This window comes from Microcebus murinus, chromosome X, assembly GCF_040939455.1.
Source record: "Microcebus murinus isolate Inina chromosome X, M.murinus_Inina_mat1.0, whole genome shotgun sequence".
Lineage (NCBI taxonomy): Eukaryota > Metazoa > Chordata > Mammalia > Primates > Cheirogaleidae > Microcebus > Microcebus murinus.
This window is the reverse complement of record NC_134136.1, coordinates 112,670,274-112,689,152: the sequence shown is the minus strand read 5'-3', so window position 1 is coordinate 112,689,152 and position 18,879 is coordinate 112,670,274. Positions and strand designations below refer to the sequence as shown.

The 18,879-nt window shown below is 37.5% G+C and overlaps 1 protein-coding gene across 1 annotated transcript in view; it reads right to left on the bottom strand.

The window, feature by feature from the left end:
• Window positions 1-18,879, bottom strand: part of OTC (ornithine transcarbamylase) — a 58,433-nt gene that overhangs the window by 31,965 nt on the left and 7,589 nt on the right. The window contains exons 2-4 of the mRNA XM_012736680.2: window positions 14,436-14,574; window positions 12,869-12,950; window positions 2,085-2,172 (exon numbers count right to left, since the gene is read on the bottom strand). Of these exons, the coding sequence (XP_012592134.1) occupies window positions 2,085-2,172; window positions 12,869-12,950; window positions 14,436-14,574 (309 nt within the window). The remainder of the gene's footprint in view (window positions 1-2,084; window positions 2,173-12,868; window positions 12,951-14,435; window positions 14,575-18,879) is intronic.

The window sequence follows — 18,879 nt, the reverse complement described above, 5'->3', positions numbered from 1 at the left end:
TTCCATAACTTATTTCACTGCCCCTTTCATGGGCTGAATAGAAGCAGCATTAGGTGGGTAATTGGAACAACAAGGCCTTTAAAAAAAAAGACAGCATAATTTAAATCCTGACTTAGCCTCTAAGCTCCCTTAATGTCTCTGAGCCATGCTTTCCTCTTCTATAAAACTGGGCCAATAATAGTTACTTTGCATGATTTTTACAAAGATTTAGAGATAGTAGAAATAATACAAGAGGTCCACAGTAGACCATACTCCTTTAAGGAATAGCTATTATTTTCATTCAATCTTTTGGATAGGATAAAACAATCAGAAGGAATTATATGGACCCAATTTTAGGGATCCATATATCCATGTAGCAATAGGACTAATTATATGGACTCAAAAAAGTCCCAATCATGTTGGAACTTGTGAGCAGATTATTTTTCTTAGGATCTAGAGCTCCTCTAACTAAGGACTTACAGTGGGAATTGTGAGTAGAGCAAGCCCAGAAAAAAGCACGTTTATACTTATCTTCATCTTTCAACGCATGCTTGGCTGTTTATCTCTTGCTTTGGGGGTCCACTGCTTTCTGGGCCCTAACCTCTTTCCGGCTGCCAATCTTCACTGCTCATCTCTTTTTTGGATGCTCAGCTGTTACTCCAACTGACTCCTTTTCCAACCACTAATTCACACATGATTCATTTGCCTCATTCACCTGGTCCTCTATGGAGGGTCCCCCTGAACTTTCTCTTTTTGATGTGTCTCTGGCTTCATCCCTTGACTACCTTGTAATATTTTCTTTTGAATAAAGCATGTTTCACTTTTGTGGAAGCAGAATTATTAAGCAAATATCATCCCAGTCGGTGGCAGCATATTTGAAAGAAAAACTCATTTATGTTCATTTATTCTTTTTGTCCCTAGCATCCAGGGGATAATCCCACTTCTTCTTAATACTGTCATTGTCCTATCTGAAATAACATTACTGAAAGGTTTAAAGATGAGTTATTTGAAATCTCTTGAGCAAGTCAAATGAGGTGAATTCTTTAGTATATACTAGGGTGGTTGCCATAAAAAGCAGATGGTGTCTGCAAGGAATTACTTTATGGCATATCATTTTCAGGAAAAAAATCATTAGTCTTCTTTATTGAGGGCAAAATTTTAACAATGACATTTGCTCTGGATCTCTTCGCTAGACATGATATAGTGGCGAGAGCACTGTACAGGGAGTCAGGAGGCCTGTGTTTTAGCCTTTCACTATAATATAGTGGGTAAAGGCCCTTCCCCATTTCTCCTTTTATCTAAATGGAGGTGAGCTACTAATACACCAATGGAATGTAAGTGGAAGTGATTGTACCACTTTCTTGCTAAGGTGGCTTTGAAGCAAGTATGCCTTCTCCAGGCTCTCTTCTCTTAGGTCCTGCTTGGATCTAGGAGATCCACCCACAGTGGCCTTAGAGGCCGTAAATTGAAGATGGGAGAGCCATTCTCAGCCAGAGTTCCTGAATGACCACATAACTTAATAATCTGTCCTTCCCTCTTACCAATCAGGAGCGTCTGCACTTTGTTAAGACATTGACATTAGAGATTTTGTGTTGTTATAGTAGCTTATATGTTTCTAATTAAGTTGTTTCACCTCTTTATGCCAATATATTTAGGTTGTTATAAAGATTAAATGAGTTAGAACAATGCCTGACACATAATGAATGCTCAATAAATGTGAGTTATTGATATTATTACGTACTCTGATACTTAACTAGTTATGAGTCATCAAACAAGTCAGTTTCCCTGGCCCTCCATTTCCTCAACTATTAAATCCAAGAGTCATAGTTGATGATTTCTAAGTTTTCCTAAGTTTGAAATTTTATAATCAGAAGTCTCTTCAAAAAATCGCTGAGAAAAAAAATTATCTCAACCCATGGAAAGTGGCCAGAGGATGAGAGAGAGGCATTCAGAACATTGGGAAAAGAGGGAAAGAGGGAAAATAAATAACAATACAAAGAACAATGAGAGGGAAAACAATTATTTAAAGAGAAGAATGTTTTCTTTTTGAAATTTGTCTGTCAGATTCTGAAATTAGCTTTGGAGAGAAGAAAACATTTACAAACCGGGCCGTGTCTGTAAGACTTTCATTCACACCCAAATGAATATCTTGTGTGGTAAGAAAACAAGGGTGTCCTCCCAGAAGTGCAAAGCCTACAATAAAAAAAGAAAAAAAAGTATTTTGAAATAAAGAACTAAAGTAGGAAACAAAATTATGAAGAATTGGCACCATCTCAACTGAAAAGTCAAAATCTTTAAAGCTCTCCAACCTCTCTGATAGGGAATTCCCAAGCAAAGCAAAATAAGGAATTGAGAGAAGCAGATGAAATTTTGTGCACAAGCACTTACCTCTCCTTCAGGTCCTGAATAAGAGCCCATTTTTTCACCCTCTTGTTCAGGACCTGGCATTAATGAAGCATTGTTCCCTTTTGGGGGCTATGTCTGGTTTTGATTTTTTAAAATTATAAAGATGTCCATCCAGGAGAATGAAAAAATAAACTGTTGTGAGAATATGGTATATCATGGATTACAATGGATACAACTCAGTAATAAAAAGAAATGAACTAATAATGTACACAACATGGATGAATCTCACAACATTATGCTGAATGAAATAAGCTGGACACAAAATAGTAGATACTGTATACTAAATAGTAGATACTATATACAGTAGATACTGTATACTTTATATGCAGTTCTAGCTTAGGCAAAACTAATTTAGAGTGGCAGAAATTACAATAGTGCTTGCTTCTCAAGAAGGTGATTGGGAAGGAGCATTGGAGGACTTTCTGGGGAAATGGAGATGTTTTCCATCTTTGATAAATTTGTGGGTTTCATGGGTATATGTATTTGTCAACACTGGTTGAACTTTACAGTTAAGATCTATGTAAGGTATAAAAGTTATATCTTAATTTTTAAAAACTTGAAAATAAAGTAAGTATTGATATGGTAGCTTTGGGTCACTAAGATTCTGCAAACTCAAAGGGTTACCCTACTGTTTTCTTTATCCTTCAACCAAGACAAAGCTAAGCACCACTCACACGTTACTCTTGCCACTTCTCAACCCTCTGTGCAATGTGAGGTTATTGCAGATACCTAAGCAGATAAGGATGGCTCCTGCACTGCCCTCATGGCACGTTCCATTGGTTTGGGGAGGATAACACACAGAGGAGTCTGCTGCAAGCCACTTTGGGCACAAGCAGAAGCCTTTTATCACATATTGTAGGCCAAAATCATGGGAGATGGTGACATCCAATGAGAACTTTGCTACCTCACTTGAGACAGGTTCAATGGGCATTCTTCAATACATAATTAAAAGCAAATAAGCATCATTACAGGACAGAGACTTGTTCAAGGCATTTTGCAAACATTACTTTTCTCTTGTTTATGGTAATGTGCCTGATTTATCTTTTGGGAAATATACAAGTCACAATTTGCTAATCCCATTTATTTCCCATGAAGAAGGAAATCATTAATTGCATGATGGATTGGGATGTGAGGAATTTTGGGCTCTTGAAGGGGGAATTTGACTCAAGTTCTCATGAAACACCCCACTGGAGCCTTAACACAATTTGTATATGGACTGTTATTAAGTGATATTAAGGAATCACTATTTTTGTTGGGTGTGATAAAGACAGTAACCATATAGGGAAAAATCTTTATATTTTTAGAAGATGCAAACTGATGTATTTGGGGATAAAATGGCATTATAGCTATAATTTACTTTCAAATACTTCAACAAAAAAAATAAATAGATAAATCAAAGATCTTTCTACCTTTCTGTTTATTTGAAACTTTCCTAACAAAAAGTAAAAATCAAACAAACCTAAACAAAGCAATAGTACTAATTTCTGTTAGTGTATAAAATAATGTAATTATAGTCTTCCTATTTTATACTTAAAAGTATTCCCTTAAATATTCCCAGACCAATTTTTTTAAGAGACAGGATCTTGTTCTGTCATCCAGGCTGGAGTGCAGTGGCACCAACATAGATCAATGCAATCTTGAACTCCTGGGCTTAAGCGATCCTCCTGCTGCACCCTCCCAAGTAGCTGGGACAATACATGTGCACCACCATGCCCAGCTAATTTTTTTCAATTTTTTTTTTGTAGAGACAAGAGTCTCACTATGTTCCCCAGGCAGGCTCAAACTCCTGGCCTCAGGCAATTCTCCCATATTGGCCTCTAAAAGTGCTGAGATTACAGGCATGAGCCACTGTACCTGGCCAGTTATTAACTAGAGGCCACCATATTCTGACCCTAGCAATGACTATTCACAGAGCATGATCATATGCTGGCAACTTATAAATATTCTTCCACTGAATTTCTTACTCTGGCAAAATACACAGTAGATATTATAATAAGAATTTTATAGATGGGTTATGGGAGTTAGAATCTTAAAAACTGTGCAAGATTGTTTTGAAGTCTCTATAGCCCTAGGCCTTGCCATAGGAGAGCCAGCCCCAGAGCCAATTCGTATTGTGATCTACAAAGACAGAGCAACATAGCGGAAGGGGACCCAATCTTCTTCATCTGGAAAATAAAACCGTTTGCCTAAAGTCATAACATCCCTTGCAGATCTGAAATACTATGTCCCAGGTAGAATCAGAGAACATGCAACCCCCAAACAATCATACTTGGTGTAGGTCCTCAATGAAGAGTCTGACTTGAGTTTTGATTTTTGACTGCTGACAGCTGTCAAGCCCACCGCTCCCCCTTCCCCTCCTGCCCTACATCTGAACCAGCTAGAAAGTGCAGGTGCTCCCTCCTTTGGCACTAGCAGGAGATTCAACTCACACAATCCCCAGCCTGTGCAAGTGAATGCTCACCTCAGCCCCATCCCCAAACCACAATAAACCCCCAACCCACTATCATTTCCCTGATCTCTCAAGCTTGGGAACCAGCCCTACTCTCTCCAGAAAGCCACATTATGTGAGTAATAAACCTTTTCATACTTTTTTGTTGCATGGGTGGTATTCTCACTGTTAACAATTGAACGAAATTTTACGTGGATGGCGCATCTCATCTTTGTGGAGTGACCACAACAGTTCCTGGCTTCACTGCATGGTTCTGAAATGTATTCATTCATTCTACAAATATGTGCCTGGTGCTATTCTAGGCAGTGGGGAAAGCATTGTAAATAAAAAGATACAAGTCCCTGCCTACATGGAACTTACATTCTAGTGGGGAGAGACAGATTATAAACTGAATAAGTAATTAAATATATTGTATGTTTGATGCCGATAAGTGCTGTAAGAAATATAGAACAGGGAGGGGTAATAGGGTAAGTAAAGGACAGGAGTCGTCATTTTAAGTAGCAGGGTCAAGGAAGCCACACTGATTGCTGGACATTTGAGTAAAGACCTGTAGAAGATGGACGAGTGAGGCATGGAAAACATACAAGATGGTGGGAAAAGCATGTGCAAAGGTCCTGTGTAAGGGTCATGACTGGTGGGTTCAAAAGACAGCAAGAAGGTTGATGTGGAAGGTGCAGAGTGTGTGAGGAGGGGAGTAGTAGGAGGTGAGGCTGCAGAAGGAAGGTGGGGAGAAGACAGCAACTTTGACTTTTGTCACAGCAAGATGGGAAACCATTGGAGGGTTGGAGCAGAGGAGTGACATGATTGCACTTATGTTTTAATAGGACATCTGTAGTGGGGCAGAAGCAGAAAGATGAATCAGGAGATTGCTTCAAAAATCTGGGTGAGAATTGATGGCTGAGACCAGGTCGTAGCAGCTGAAGTGCTGAGAAAGTGGTTGAATTTTTGATATATATTGAAAGTAGAGCCAGCACTCAGCTGTTGACCTTGTTTCCTACCTCACTGAAAAAATTGCAGCAATCAGAGAACATCCAGCCTCCACCACCACATTTCCAGCTTGCCAGCATCTGTGCTGATATACTGTGCTTTCCTTCCTATTAAGCACAGGTGAACTTTCCATGCCCCATGTAATGCCTCCACTCATGCACTACCAGCCATCCCCTCTTGACTGTTTAAGCACATTGCTCTTGAAATTCTTCCCTTTCACCCTTCCACTACCTACATCTTGAATGAGCTATTCTCCCTTTTTTCATTAAAAAACAAATACAGATTTGCTCTTGGCTCTACTTTCCCTGCCAGGTATCCCTTTGATTCTTTGCTCCCCTTTGCTGCAAAACTCTTTGTTCTTTTTCTGTCTCTCTAGTTTCTCTCTTCTCATTTCCATCAAACTTATTCCTATAAAGCTTTGCCCCCCCCACCACCACTGTACCAAAACTCCTCTCATCAAGGTTACCACTGACCTTCACATTGCTACATCCACTGGCCATTTCCCAGTCCTCTCTTCTTGATTTAGCAGCATTTAACAAAGTTGATCTCCACTTTCTCCTTGATAAACTTTTTTTTACAGTGTCCAGGACACCACACTTGCTCACTTTTACATCAGTCTTAGTAGTTGCTCCTTCTCAGTCTCTATTCCAGGTTCTTTCTATTTTCCTAGGCCTCTGAATGTTGGTGTGCCCCAGGGCCAACCTTTGCTTCTCTTCTCTGGATGTATGCTCATTCTCTTTACAGTCGTAACCAGTCACATGGCCTTAAATACCATCTGTATGCTGTTGACTCCCAAATATCTCTAAGCCAAATCTGACTCCCAAACTCCAGATTAATATCCAACTGCCTTCTAACATCTTTCCTTGTATGTCTAATAGACATCTCAAACTCAATACACCTAAGACTGAACTCCCAATCTTCCCTCTCTAGCTTGCTCCACCTACAGTCTTCATATTTGCTCAGGTAGAAACCTTGAAGTCATCCTTGACATCTCTTTCTTACCCAATACATTGGTGGTTAATCTTGGTGGCTATCCCTTCAGAACACATCTGTCCCTCTTACCCCCTCCACTGCTACTACCCTGCTCCCAGCCTCTATATGTGATAGCTACCTATTGGCAGGTTTCACTACTTCTACCTCATTTCCACCCCCAGCCCCCACAGTCTATTCTCACACAGTCAGAGGGATCCTTTTAAAATGCAAGTTATCTCACACTCTCCCTTTGTTTAAAACCCTCCAATGATTCCCCATTTCACTCAGAGTAAAAGCTAAAGTGCCAAGATGGTACACGTTTCTTCCTCAGTTCTAGGCACATCCTTCTTCTTGCTGAGAGCACTTATCACCTTCCAACATACTATATCATCCATTTATTTATCATGTCTATTCTTTATTGTCTATGTATCCACTAGAATGTAAGCTCCATGAAGGCAGGGATTTTCTCTGTTTTGTTTAATGATGTATCACTCCTGAGCACCTAGAATAAAGGCTGGTGAATAGTAAGTGCTCAATAAATTTTTGTTGAGTGAATGAAAGAGGGATTTTTGACTCTAGAGAAAGGACCCCTTCTTCTCACTTGCAAACACCCCTCATTTTGTTAACAGAAAGAAATTACTACTATCTGTGAAGTGTGCTAATGAAATTTAATGATTAATTTATAAATAGACAAAGTCAACTAAACAAATATGAACACTGAACCTTCATGAAGAAAGTATTTATTGTGCATCTACTCTATGCCTAGCACAGAGATGAGTACTATTGAGGGTTGAGGACCATGGAGGAAGATTCTAAACAAAGTTTAAGATCTCCTGACAGGTCTGATCCAAGACATACTCTTTCTTTGACTAGAAGTCATTTTGCTATAGCAACTCAGAATTATTCTGTTGCCCTTCCATTTCCCTCTTTATGCTATAAAGAAGTTTCACACAGAGCCTGAACCTATGAGATAGAAGTAGGAAGAGGAGTCACCAAAAGTATTTACAAGTAAGAGCCAAAGACTTGAGCAGTTCATGAGAGAGAAAAAATGGGAGGATATTGCCTTTGAGAAAAAATTGCCTTTGCAAATTTTGTCACTGATCAGAAAGAAGCCTCAGACCCCAGTCCAAAAGCACAGATCTAGCATTTGCCAGTTTTATCAGGCCTGGATGGCAACACATGCTTCAGGAGATGTCAAAGGTTTTGAGAAGCCACAAGGAGCTGCCACTGCTGAGGAAAAGAGGACAGAAGGATGGGTCTCCACTCCCCACCCTTCATCCAGAGAGGCTTGCTTTTACCTGTTTCATTTATGCTTTCACGTCAGCTATTTTTGAACAAAGGGTTTCTTGTGTTAATGTCTTAATTCTGTTTGGGAAAATAAAAGTAAATCTTATTTTGCTCTTTGTTTGCCTCACAGATCCCTGTAGGCTTTGGAAAAAAGAGTATGAATAGAATGCATTCACTGGCAAGATGAGGGATCTGAGGGCTCTTGCTGGTAGAACTAAGACAGTAATTAACCTCTCTGTGCTTGGCTTTTATACCTGCAGAATAGTATCACAATTTTTATATTGGCATCTTTGTAAAAATGATGAATTTGAAACAGCTATTAAAGAGCCAGCTTCTACTTCACCTTGAAAGTGAAATACCAATGTTAAATAATGAAAAGAACCATCTCTTAGACTGCTTTGTACATTTTTCTATTAGCTAGTGCATTTACCAAGATTAATAAATGCATCCACCTCTCGGCTCAATTAATTTGCAATAAAAGAATACAATCATCAGTAGACACACAGGAGAATTGTCTGGCTTGCCAGACAGGCATACCCAAAGAGTGGATGAGGAATGCATGATCTACAAGTACACACAGCGACATCGATATATCTCACAAACATAATGCTGAGGGAAAGAAGCCAGACACAAAAGAGCACATGCTGAACGATTCTGTTTATATAAAGTTCAAAAATATTTAAAACTAATCTGTGATGTTAGAAGCCAGGGTAATAGTTACCCTTGGGTGGGGGGAATAGCAATTGGAAGGAAATAAAAGGGTGGGAGTGGGATTCAGGTGCTATTAACATTCTGTGTCTCTATGTGGATGTTAGTTACAATGGTGTGTTCATTGTAAGAATTTGAATTCATCAACTATATATACTTAGTGATTTGTGCATTTTTCTGTAGATGTTTTATACTTTATAAACATGTTACATAAACAATATGGTTTAAGTTGGGTGGAGAATTTTATTCTGTCTCCTGAGATAAGTACAAATATGGCTGTATCTCCGAAACTCCAACGTGCAATGGACCTCTCAAGGACTGTGCTGTGAGGATCACCCCATCCCAGGGGCTGGCAAAAGTCTGGGGCACTAACAGTTATAATTACATTTTCTTTTCATTCTAAACACCAAGGTAACAAGTGGTACCTGTTGAAAAATTGTACCAAATAACAACTATTAAGATGCACATATGAACGAGAGAAATGCTCTGCCATGATTTTTATTGGGATTTACTGTTTCTGTAAGCATTTAAGGCAGCTACTGACTTTGACTAATTCTCCTAATGTTGAGTTAGGCAGGATGCCATATGCAATTAGACCCATACATAACTTATTTGGGATAATGACAAATACTCTGTCAACTATAAGTTTTAACAGTTATATGTTTCTTTCCTCATGTATTTGTTGTTATGGTTTGCCATTTTGTGCACATTCCAGAGGCTTTCTTTATATAAAACCATCATTTAACCAAAAATGCTTAATATTATGAGTAGAAACAATTTTTACAGGAATCACGCATGAGTTTTACATGCCTGAATTAAATTAGATATTTAAAAATATACAAACACAATGAGTGAGATGTGCAACATTTGGGGGCTGGTCATGCTTGCAGCTCTAACTCGAGGGGGGAGGGAGGCATGGGCAATATATGTAACCTTAACAGTTGTACCCCCATAATATGCTGAAATAAAAATAAATAAATAAATAAAAATATATATTTAGTAATAGCTTCCAATCCTGAGTCTGCTGTTTATTAGCTATGTGTGGATCATTTGCTGAACCTGTTTCAGCCTGTTTTCCTCAATGGGCTTGCTCTCAGAGAGTTGTCATGAGGATTAAGTGAGATAATACATGCAATTAATGTAGAGCACTTGGCACTGGGTTTGCATCCAAAAACTTATTAAATCTACACTCTTGTTTTTATTAGCAGCTTAACTACCACATTATTGTGAATGGTGAAACTGATCACTTATTCAGAAATATTTCTACACCAAATATAACATTTAAACAGGGAAAAGTGGTAGAAGCACCACCAACAAAGAAAAATTCATGCTAAAAAACTTAAAATCAAGCAATTCCTATATATTAATCAATTTTGGGTGACTTCAAAAATATCACCTCTCTTAAGTACTAATGGTAAAGTTAAAAAAAAAAAGATAAAATAAAATTCTGCCCAACTCATGGAAGGCCAGTGTTAGAAGGGAGCAGAATTTGAGAGTTACTGACTAGCATATTCATTTATTTCCCTGCTATCTGTCATATGCCAATATGATCTCTTGTAGGAGCCAGCTTTAAAGAGCAAAATGTTCTCATCTGTTTTCTTCCAAGGACATTAAATGTTAGGTGACACCTTATATATTTCCCTTCTTTCCCTTCCCTTCCCTTATATATTTCCCTTCTTCCTCCTTCCTTCTCTCAAAAGGCAAGGAGACTACATTAGTGAAAATAGTGGACTTGAGATCTGAATCCTGGTGCCACTTGTATTAATTGAGTGAACTCATCAAGTAATTTAATTCCTCTGAACTTCATTTTTATTATCTAGTTGATGAACTTCATTATTGATCATTCATTAAAAAGCAAAAATTGCATGTAGTAGTTATTTGTTTCTAAGCCCTAGAAAGCTCTGATGCCTGTAAGGCAGGATAAGATATTTGAAGAATCAACCAATGTGTTTTTGTTTGTGATACTTCCTCCTCAACCCTGTCTGATTGTTCATCTGGGCAGTCATACTATCGATTCATGTGAGGTCTGATAGAACAGAAATACAGAGACAGAGAAAAGAAGCAATTTGTGGCTTATGAGTTTCAGAATAGACTTTTTGAAACTCATTGCAGAGATAATAGCTTGAGAAAAAAAAGAAAATTTGAATTTTAATAGCCTAGGATTGTAGGCACAAACAATAGATTTGGAAGAGTACGTGGATAGTCAGAGCCAGTTTTTCCTCCTACTTTACTGCCTGGCCTCCAATATTGGGAACTGAAAGGGGAAGAGGAGGAGTGAGAAAGAAGCAGGAACAGAAATTGAAATCAATGGACCTTTGGCACTGTACCCTGCTGTAGGTCCCTTACCCCAGGCCAACTTCTGAAGAGCAAGGAGCATGATAAAAATCTCAGATGACTTTGGGGAACCCCAGAGCTGAGAACATCTGTGTCTTCCTATCAAAAAGTGGGCAAAGGACATGGACAGAAATTTTTCAAAAGAAGACAGAATAATGGCCAACAAACACATGAAAAAATGCTCAACATCTCAAATCATCAGGGAAATGCAAATCAAAACTGCAATGAGATATCACTTATATCCAGTAAGAATGGCCTTTATCAAAAAGTCCCCAAACAATAAATGTTGGCATGGATGTGGAGAGATAGGAACACTCCTACACTGCTGGTGGGACTGCAAACTAGTTCAGCCTCTGTGAAAAGCAATATGGAGATACCTTAAAGCTATCCAAGTATATCTACCATTTGATCCAGCAATTCCACTACTGGGCATCTACCCAAAAGATCAAATGACACTCTACAAAAGGGACACCTGCATTCAAATGTTTATAGCAGCACAGTTCACAATTGCAAAGTTGTGGAAACAACCCAGGTGCCCATCAATACATGAGTGGATTAATAAAATGTGGCATATGTATACCATGAAGTACTATTCAGCTTTAAGAAACAATGGTGATATAGCATCTCTTATATTTTAATGGATAGAGCTGGAACACATTCTACTAAGTGAAGTATCTCAAGAATGGAAAAACAAGCACCACATGTACTCACCAGCAAATTGGTATTAACGGATCAACACCTAAGTGGACATATAGGAGTAACTTTTATTGGGGTCAGGCGGGTGGGAGGGGGAGGAGGGGATGGGTATATACAAACATAATGAGTGAGATTGCAACGTTTGGGGGATGATCATGCTTCAAGCTCTGACTCGAGGGGGAAGGGCGGTATGGGCAATATACATAACCTTAATATTTGTACCCCCATAATATGCTGAAATAAAAAAATAAATTAATTAATTAAAAAAAAAAAACAGATCTCTAGGAGGCGGCAAATGTTATAGAGCTCCCTGGCACCCAGCATGAGGTAAAACCAATAGGCTTTGCATTATCTCTGTGCCCAGTTTGGCTTGGTGAGCTGCCAAGAGGTTGTCCAAACCAAGAGATAGTTCAGGTCTTGTGATCAGAGTTACACAAACCCAGGAGTAAATGGGAGACAGGCAAGATCCAATGGGAATACAGAAGTTCCAGCAGATTCCAACATGGACACTTGATGATGATGTCCTGATGACCAAGGACCACATCCCCATAGCCCTACATGCCTTGACATTCAGATACCCTTCAGGATTTAGCCATGTCTGTAGGGAAAGGGAGAGGACACCCAAAATTGACAAAGTAAACCATAGAACAACTGAGGATTGCCTAACGTTGCAGAGATTAAATTTCCAGCAGAACTGGGACACAAGAAAAAGTTCTTTACATATTAGAAAAATAGACACATTTATTACCCATGTGAGTTTGAAGCCTGAGAATTTATGCCCACCTACATTTTGTCCCGAACATGAAGAGCTATATGGGACTTCTACTCAATTCCTCATGGAATGTCTATGGATGAAGTTAATTGTTCTGTTTGCAACTTTTATGAGCATTAGAAAGATCATCACAGGCTTGTACTGCTATTCTCAGTAAAAGTGTTTGCTTTATATGCTTGCTAAAGAGGCAGACAAATTCCCCCACTGGTTTACCTCTCCCAAGTCCTCACACTTGAGCCCACTCTTCAACACAAGTGTGAATTTGTCGGTAGACTCACCTGTTTCTGTAGACAACCTTGTTCGAGTACTTCTTTTCTCAAAAATCATGCCCAAGGACTTCCCTTGCAATAAAGGCAAATACTGTAAATTGAAGACAAGAATACAATTAAAATGCAAAATATATTTTATATCTAATACCAAGGATTATGTTTTAAAAACTTATTCTTTATATTATTCAAAAATAATCACTTATTCCAAATAAGTGTTCAAAATATTGTTTAAAGAGTGAATTGAAAGTGATTTTATTTTTTTATGTTGTATACAGATATAGGAAAAGAACAGTATCTGCCACAGCTTATTGACATGGAATTAGAAAGTGGTATTAATTGTTCTGGGTTCAACCTATGCACTTGTTCCAAAGTACATTAATATTTCACACTGGAACCATCTTCTTACTTAACTCCATTGAAATCTTCATTCAATTTTCAATGATCTTGAAGATGTTTGGTTTAGAGGTGTTTTCTCAGCTGGGATCATGCTACTCTGTTACAATATGGGACGCTAATACTCCTACTTAGGTAGATGATGAAGCCCCAGAGTTTTAGCTACATGTTCGTCATGTATCCTCATGGGAGTGCAAAGGCTTTGTTTCTGTAAGTCATTTGAAAACAATCTGGAGAGTTTGGGTGTGGGGTGGGGCTCTTCTTCTTCCTCCTCTATATAGATGGATTTTCTGATAGAATGAGTTCTGGAACAAATATTAATAGATTCCTGCCAGCTAACCTTCCTCATACACAAAGTATGAAGAACAAACGCCTGGGTATGGGGAGATCTTTTTCCTCATCATTTCAGTTGTTTTATAAGAACATCAACCCATAGCTGTTGGGGTCACTTCTGTCCTCAGTCTGTTCCTAGGAACTTGGAGAGCTAGCCAACTAGATAAGAAAATCAAGATCATGTCAAACTTTCTCAACCTGAAACCAACTATTTTAAAAAGCTTTTGAACAAGCTTGGAATATGAAAAGGCTTTCACAATTAAGCAGTCTAAATGAAGCTACTGCATTAATTAAGCATGTTTTAAACATAAATTGCTCAAAATGCAGAATAATGCTTACAGCTAACAGCCATATCTCATCTCTTCCCCTACTTGGCTACCATTTAATTGTTTCTTTGCTATTCTGAATGCTTTTTTAAACACTGTCACATCATTGTGAATTTTTTGACATTATCCTATGATAATATATCTGATATGCCTCCAGAATTGAAAATTTGTTACTAGAAAAAAATCTATTTTTAATTTGATAGAAAATACACAGAGAAAAGAAAGGAAGTATAAAAATAAAATCTTTCTGGACAAATGATTCCTTAGGTTCTGATCCAGTTAACAATGAATTTCAGCATTCCAAGTAAAAGAAGTACAATGACTTGTTATTGAATAACTGATTTTTATGCTTTTTTATATGCCTGTACACTCAGCGATAATCAATTGCCTTGACTGTGTGATTTCATTACTTAGCTACTGTTTGGGAATTTTAATGTATTTTCCATTTTGCTCTTTCTTTGGGAAGGCTGTCTTTGAAAAGGCAGATTGGTACTAATGGAAGGTAAAAATAAAATGTTACATACCTCTCCTTTCTGTTTTATCCTAAATTTCAGATCTGCTGATAGCCATAGCATATATTTAATTTCTTCTCCTGTAAAGTTTTTTAGAGTGAGTAGGTCACGACCCTTCAGCTGTACTTTATTTTGTAGTGGTTGTCCACACCTACCAAAAAAAAAAAAGAGGGAGAAATGAGTAGAAAAAAAACCCCATGTACCTATGGTGATTTTTGTTTTAGTTTTTAAACAAAACATAGCAAATCACATGTAGCCTCACGTGTCTTTGCAAATGTAAATGCATTGAAACTGATACAGCAGTGGTTTACATTTTAGATATTGAGTATTATGTATGTTTGAGAGAAAAGGATAATTTTTGGAAACAGATTGAATTCTTATTTGCTTGAAATAGCTATATGTGTGTCTTTTCTACTTACCAGTCATGCAACCTCAGGCAAGTTACTTAATCTCTCTCTGCACCTAGATTTCTCACCTAGATGATGAGTATAACCTTATAAGGTTGTTGTGAGGAAGAAATAATTTAATACATACATGTAATCCAGACAGTGTCAAGCACATAAGAAGCATTTGATAAATTTTAGCTATTATTATTGAAATCATTAGACTGTACAAGCACAATTTGTAATGCACAGTAGAAGACAATTTCATTTTTACTCCTTCAAATCTGTTCTTGGAGCCTTGTTCTTTTTGTCCCTGGATGAAAATACAATTGGTCCTGTAACTTTTCTAGTAACTTTCAGAAAGATGAAAAAAAAAAAAAGCTGCTTATTTTACCACCTCAAAGAATCTCAGTGAAATAATGTATAATAATGGTATTATATAATAATGATTTTTTTTTTTTTACAAAACTGTAAGACATTTACTACAAGTTAACACCTTTTCCCTTCTAGCTTATGTCTGATTCAAGCTGGCTCCTCTACGGGAGAAGTGGGACCATGAGCTGTTTCCTCTATGTCCTTGCCTTCAGTTACTCTAAGTGAAGCCAAGGGAAAGTGAGAAGTTAAGACACAGAGAAAATCTGGTTCTGTTTTAGCAATATAGCTTTGGTAAGGGTATTTGAGGCCAAATCCTTCTCTTGTGGGGTGCTTTGGGCAGTCCTTTGGAGAACCCTGTGATCGCTAGGAATCTCTTACAGCAGTCCCTGATGCAGACAATTAGAATACATTTCCTCTGACATCCAACAGAACACATCCAGCCTCTTTTTGCTGAGGTCTCCCCACCTCTCCAGGAAGTCATGATTGAAACACTACCATGCTAGTTCTCTTTCTCATTCCATACTGGTTCATGGGAAGCTCTCCATGTTCTTTGCCCTAACAAGAGTCAGGACCATCCCAGTATAGATGCCTCTCTTATTCTGCCATCACAACAACTAGCTAACCAGTCCCTCACACTTTAGATTTCTCAGATATAGGCCTGACATCAGTTTACTGTATCCCCAAGCTCTCCTACTGAAGATATTAGTCCTACTGGATCCATTTCTCTAGGCCTGGAGTGAGAAATAAGTATCCCCTTCATGGGGAGGGGACACATTATACACAATGGAAACACTCTCCAAAAATCCTCTTCTAATCCCCAACCCCTCACTTGGCTTCTGCAACACATTTTATAAGCTAGAAGTGCAAACCAAGGTGTTTGCAAAACTAATTCTTGCTTATCTGCTTTGAAAGTCTATTTTTAGTGGTCAAGCATCTCATTTGAGAATGAGGGAAGAGTCAGTACCTATTGCGCTTAGGCAGAAACCAAGACAGAAAAAGACCTATTTTAACATTCTGTTACATTGTGATGACAGTAATTATTATTTGGGGTAATCAGTCTATAAAATGGACAGCATTTATTCTTTCATTATTCCCAGTGTTATCTGTATTCAAAAATAATTAGTATTGTATTTTCTACCATTAGAAATTATAAATAACCAAAGGCAAATTGTGGTTCATAGATACTAAACATTAATTTTACTACGAGTAAAATAACTGCCACAAATTCTAACTTCTTAACCTCAGGCATGAATTCTAACCTTAAGAAGAGAGCTACTTGGGATGAAGATCAACTCCTCTGTTGGGATTTATGTGGGCCTTTTGGCAGTGATGACAATATAATAGGTAGAAAAATCACAAATTCACTCAATTTGTTGTTTCTACTGTATGATGTCAAACTTAGACAAATGAATATTTCACTAAATATCTAACTTTATGGCAGAATTTATTGGTTCATTTAATGTTCAGTAGGTGAATAGATGTTTTCAGTAGACATTTTGTGAGATTTAGCCCTTCAGAGAAGAGAATCTCTATAAGGATTGAGAGTTTGTGAGTTGGTGGGCTAACTGGTTGATTGATTTAATATAAGACATTAATGGCCTATTCACCTAATAATAGAAATTACTGTTTTTATCTTAAATGTAGAACAAAATTTTGGTAAACACTCCTATTTCAAAGATGCATTATTGTCTTCAACTTTTAAAAACATGTGAATCACAGGCTTTCCAAATGGAAATTTCATTAAAGCAATGGTCTTCAATTTTTTTATTACATACCCCTAACAGTAAAAAATTTTGACCATGGATCCATAATGTACATTTACTTATTTATAATACATGTGCTACTATATTCATTATGTACAGGTTATGTACATAACAAAACATATACAAAAATAAATACTAAAAAGTTTAGACTAAAAAAATTAAATATTTAAAAATTAAGTTTATAAAAAATAAGTTTTGTAAAACAAAAACATTTTGCTGGCTAAAGAAGTTTCTTCAATAGTCCTTCATGTTCTTCCTTCTACAAGAACCCTGGTAAGCTTACAAAACTGTGTCCAAGTTCTCAATCATAGTAGTAACCCATTGATAACATTGGAGGCATGGCATTTAGGCAAGAAATTTGTGTTCCCATATGAATTTTGGTTATGTATTTCATTCTATCACTAATATTAATTAGTGATAATATTAAGCAACATCTGGAATATACAAGTACTGCTACTGTTGAAAAATAAACACTCTGACTGATATTCATGCATTTTTCAGGGTCAACTAGAGCGTTCTTCTGGGGATTATAAAATAGGTTTTGCATATCTAACCTAAAATGGAGGCATGGCAGCTTAATCTTTGCCAATTCACATTTAGGGCAGCTTTGAAATATTTTTTCTTCTGGAATAAGAGCCAAGCAACATAAAATCACAGAAGATAAACTCTCTTGCCTCCATGTCTTAAAATAACACATTAATATTCAGTGGCTTAAGACTCCTTCCAATATTATTTTAGAAGGGGAAAAATGCTTTCCTGGAAACCCCACTCCCTCTGTTTCAAGGAATTTGGGAAATATCACTATGGCTGTTGAACTCATATCCATCAACAACAGGAAAAACAACTGATGAGCTAATTTTGAGGCCTTATTTTTTGCCTAGAGCTCAAGCTCAGATTCTCGGTTTTCTTGGAGGCCACAAAAGCCAAGCCTCCAAACTGCTATATTTCAGGGATTCAGTATGTTCCCCCATCCCCAGCCTCTGCAGGCTTTTGTTATATCCTCTTTATCTTGAATGTTCACAGGACTACAGGCTTTATTTAAGACAATATCATAGATCTTATCATTGTGTTGTTCTTCTTGAATCTCAGGGAAATAGAATTGGAAATGAAAAAAATAAGCAAAATGTTCAAGGAACTAAACTTTTCTCCCCAATTTCAATGAAAGGAAACAAGGGACGACTGATGACACCTTTTGTTACTTCAAAAGCTCCAACTCCAGTTCTTATCACCCTCAGTGGAGGACAGATTGGGGGAAAGTAAAATGTCTCTAGGAATTTCTCAAATTTGTCCTTATACACTTTAAGAAGTTTCTAAATTGGAGGTGGGATTAAGCTTTTGTTTCAGTTAGGATTAATGTTCTGCGCTTGAGATTGCATTATGAGATGTTTCTGTTTCCATTTCTCCACTGACAGAAGATTTGAGTATAAAGGTAGAAATAATACACAAACATCATACTTGAATATTTCCTTTTTGTCAAGAACCCTTGATTTTCAAATTTATACAGGACAAAAACTTTATTTCAAGTTTTTCTCCTTAGACTGCAAGTGATCAGAAGAATCTCTTTTTTATGACTCTAGACTTTCCATGGCAGGTACTGGTAATGTTGCCCTCACTCTTGTTGCTCTGGGATTGGACCTCCCACAAAGAGTAGCAGATAAGCTTCCCCACCTCAGTTTCCTTGCGTACCTTATGTTTTTGTTTGTTTGTTTTTGTTTGTTTGTTTGTTTTGCAGTAAGGACACTTAACATGACATCTACTCTGCTCACAAATTTCGAAGCACATAATGCTGTATTGTTAACTATAGGCACTATGTTGTACAGCAGATCTCTAGAACTTATTCATCTATTAATAGAATAACTGAAAGTTTACATCCACTCAACAACTCCCAATTTCCCCCACCTCCTAGCCCCTGACAACCACTATTGTATTCTCTGA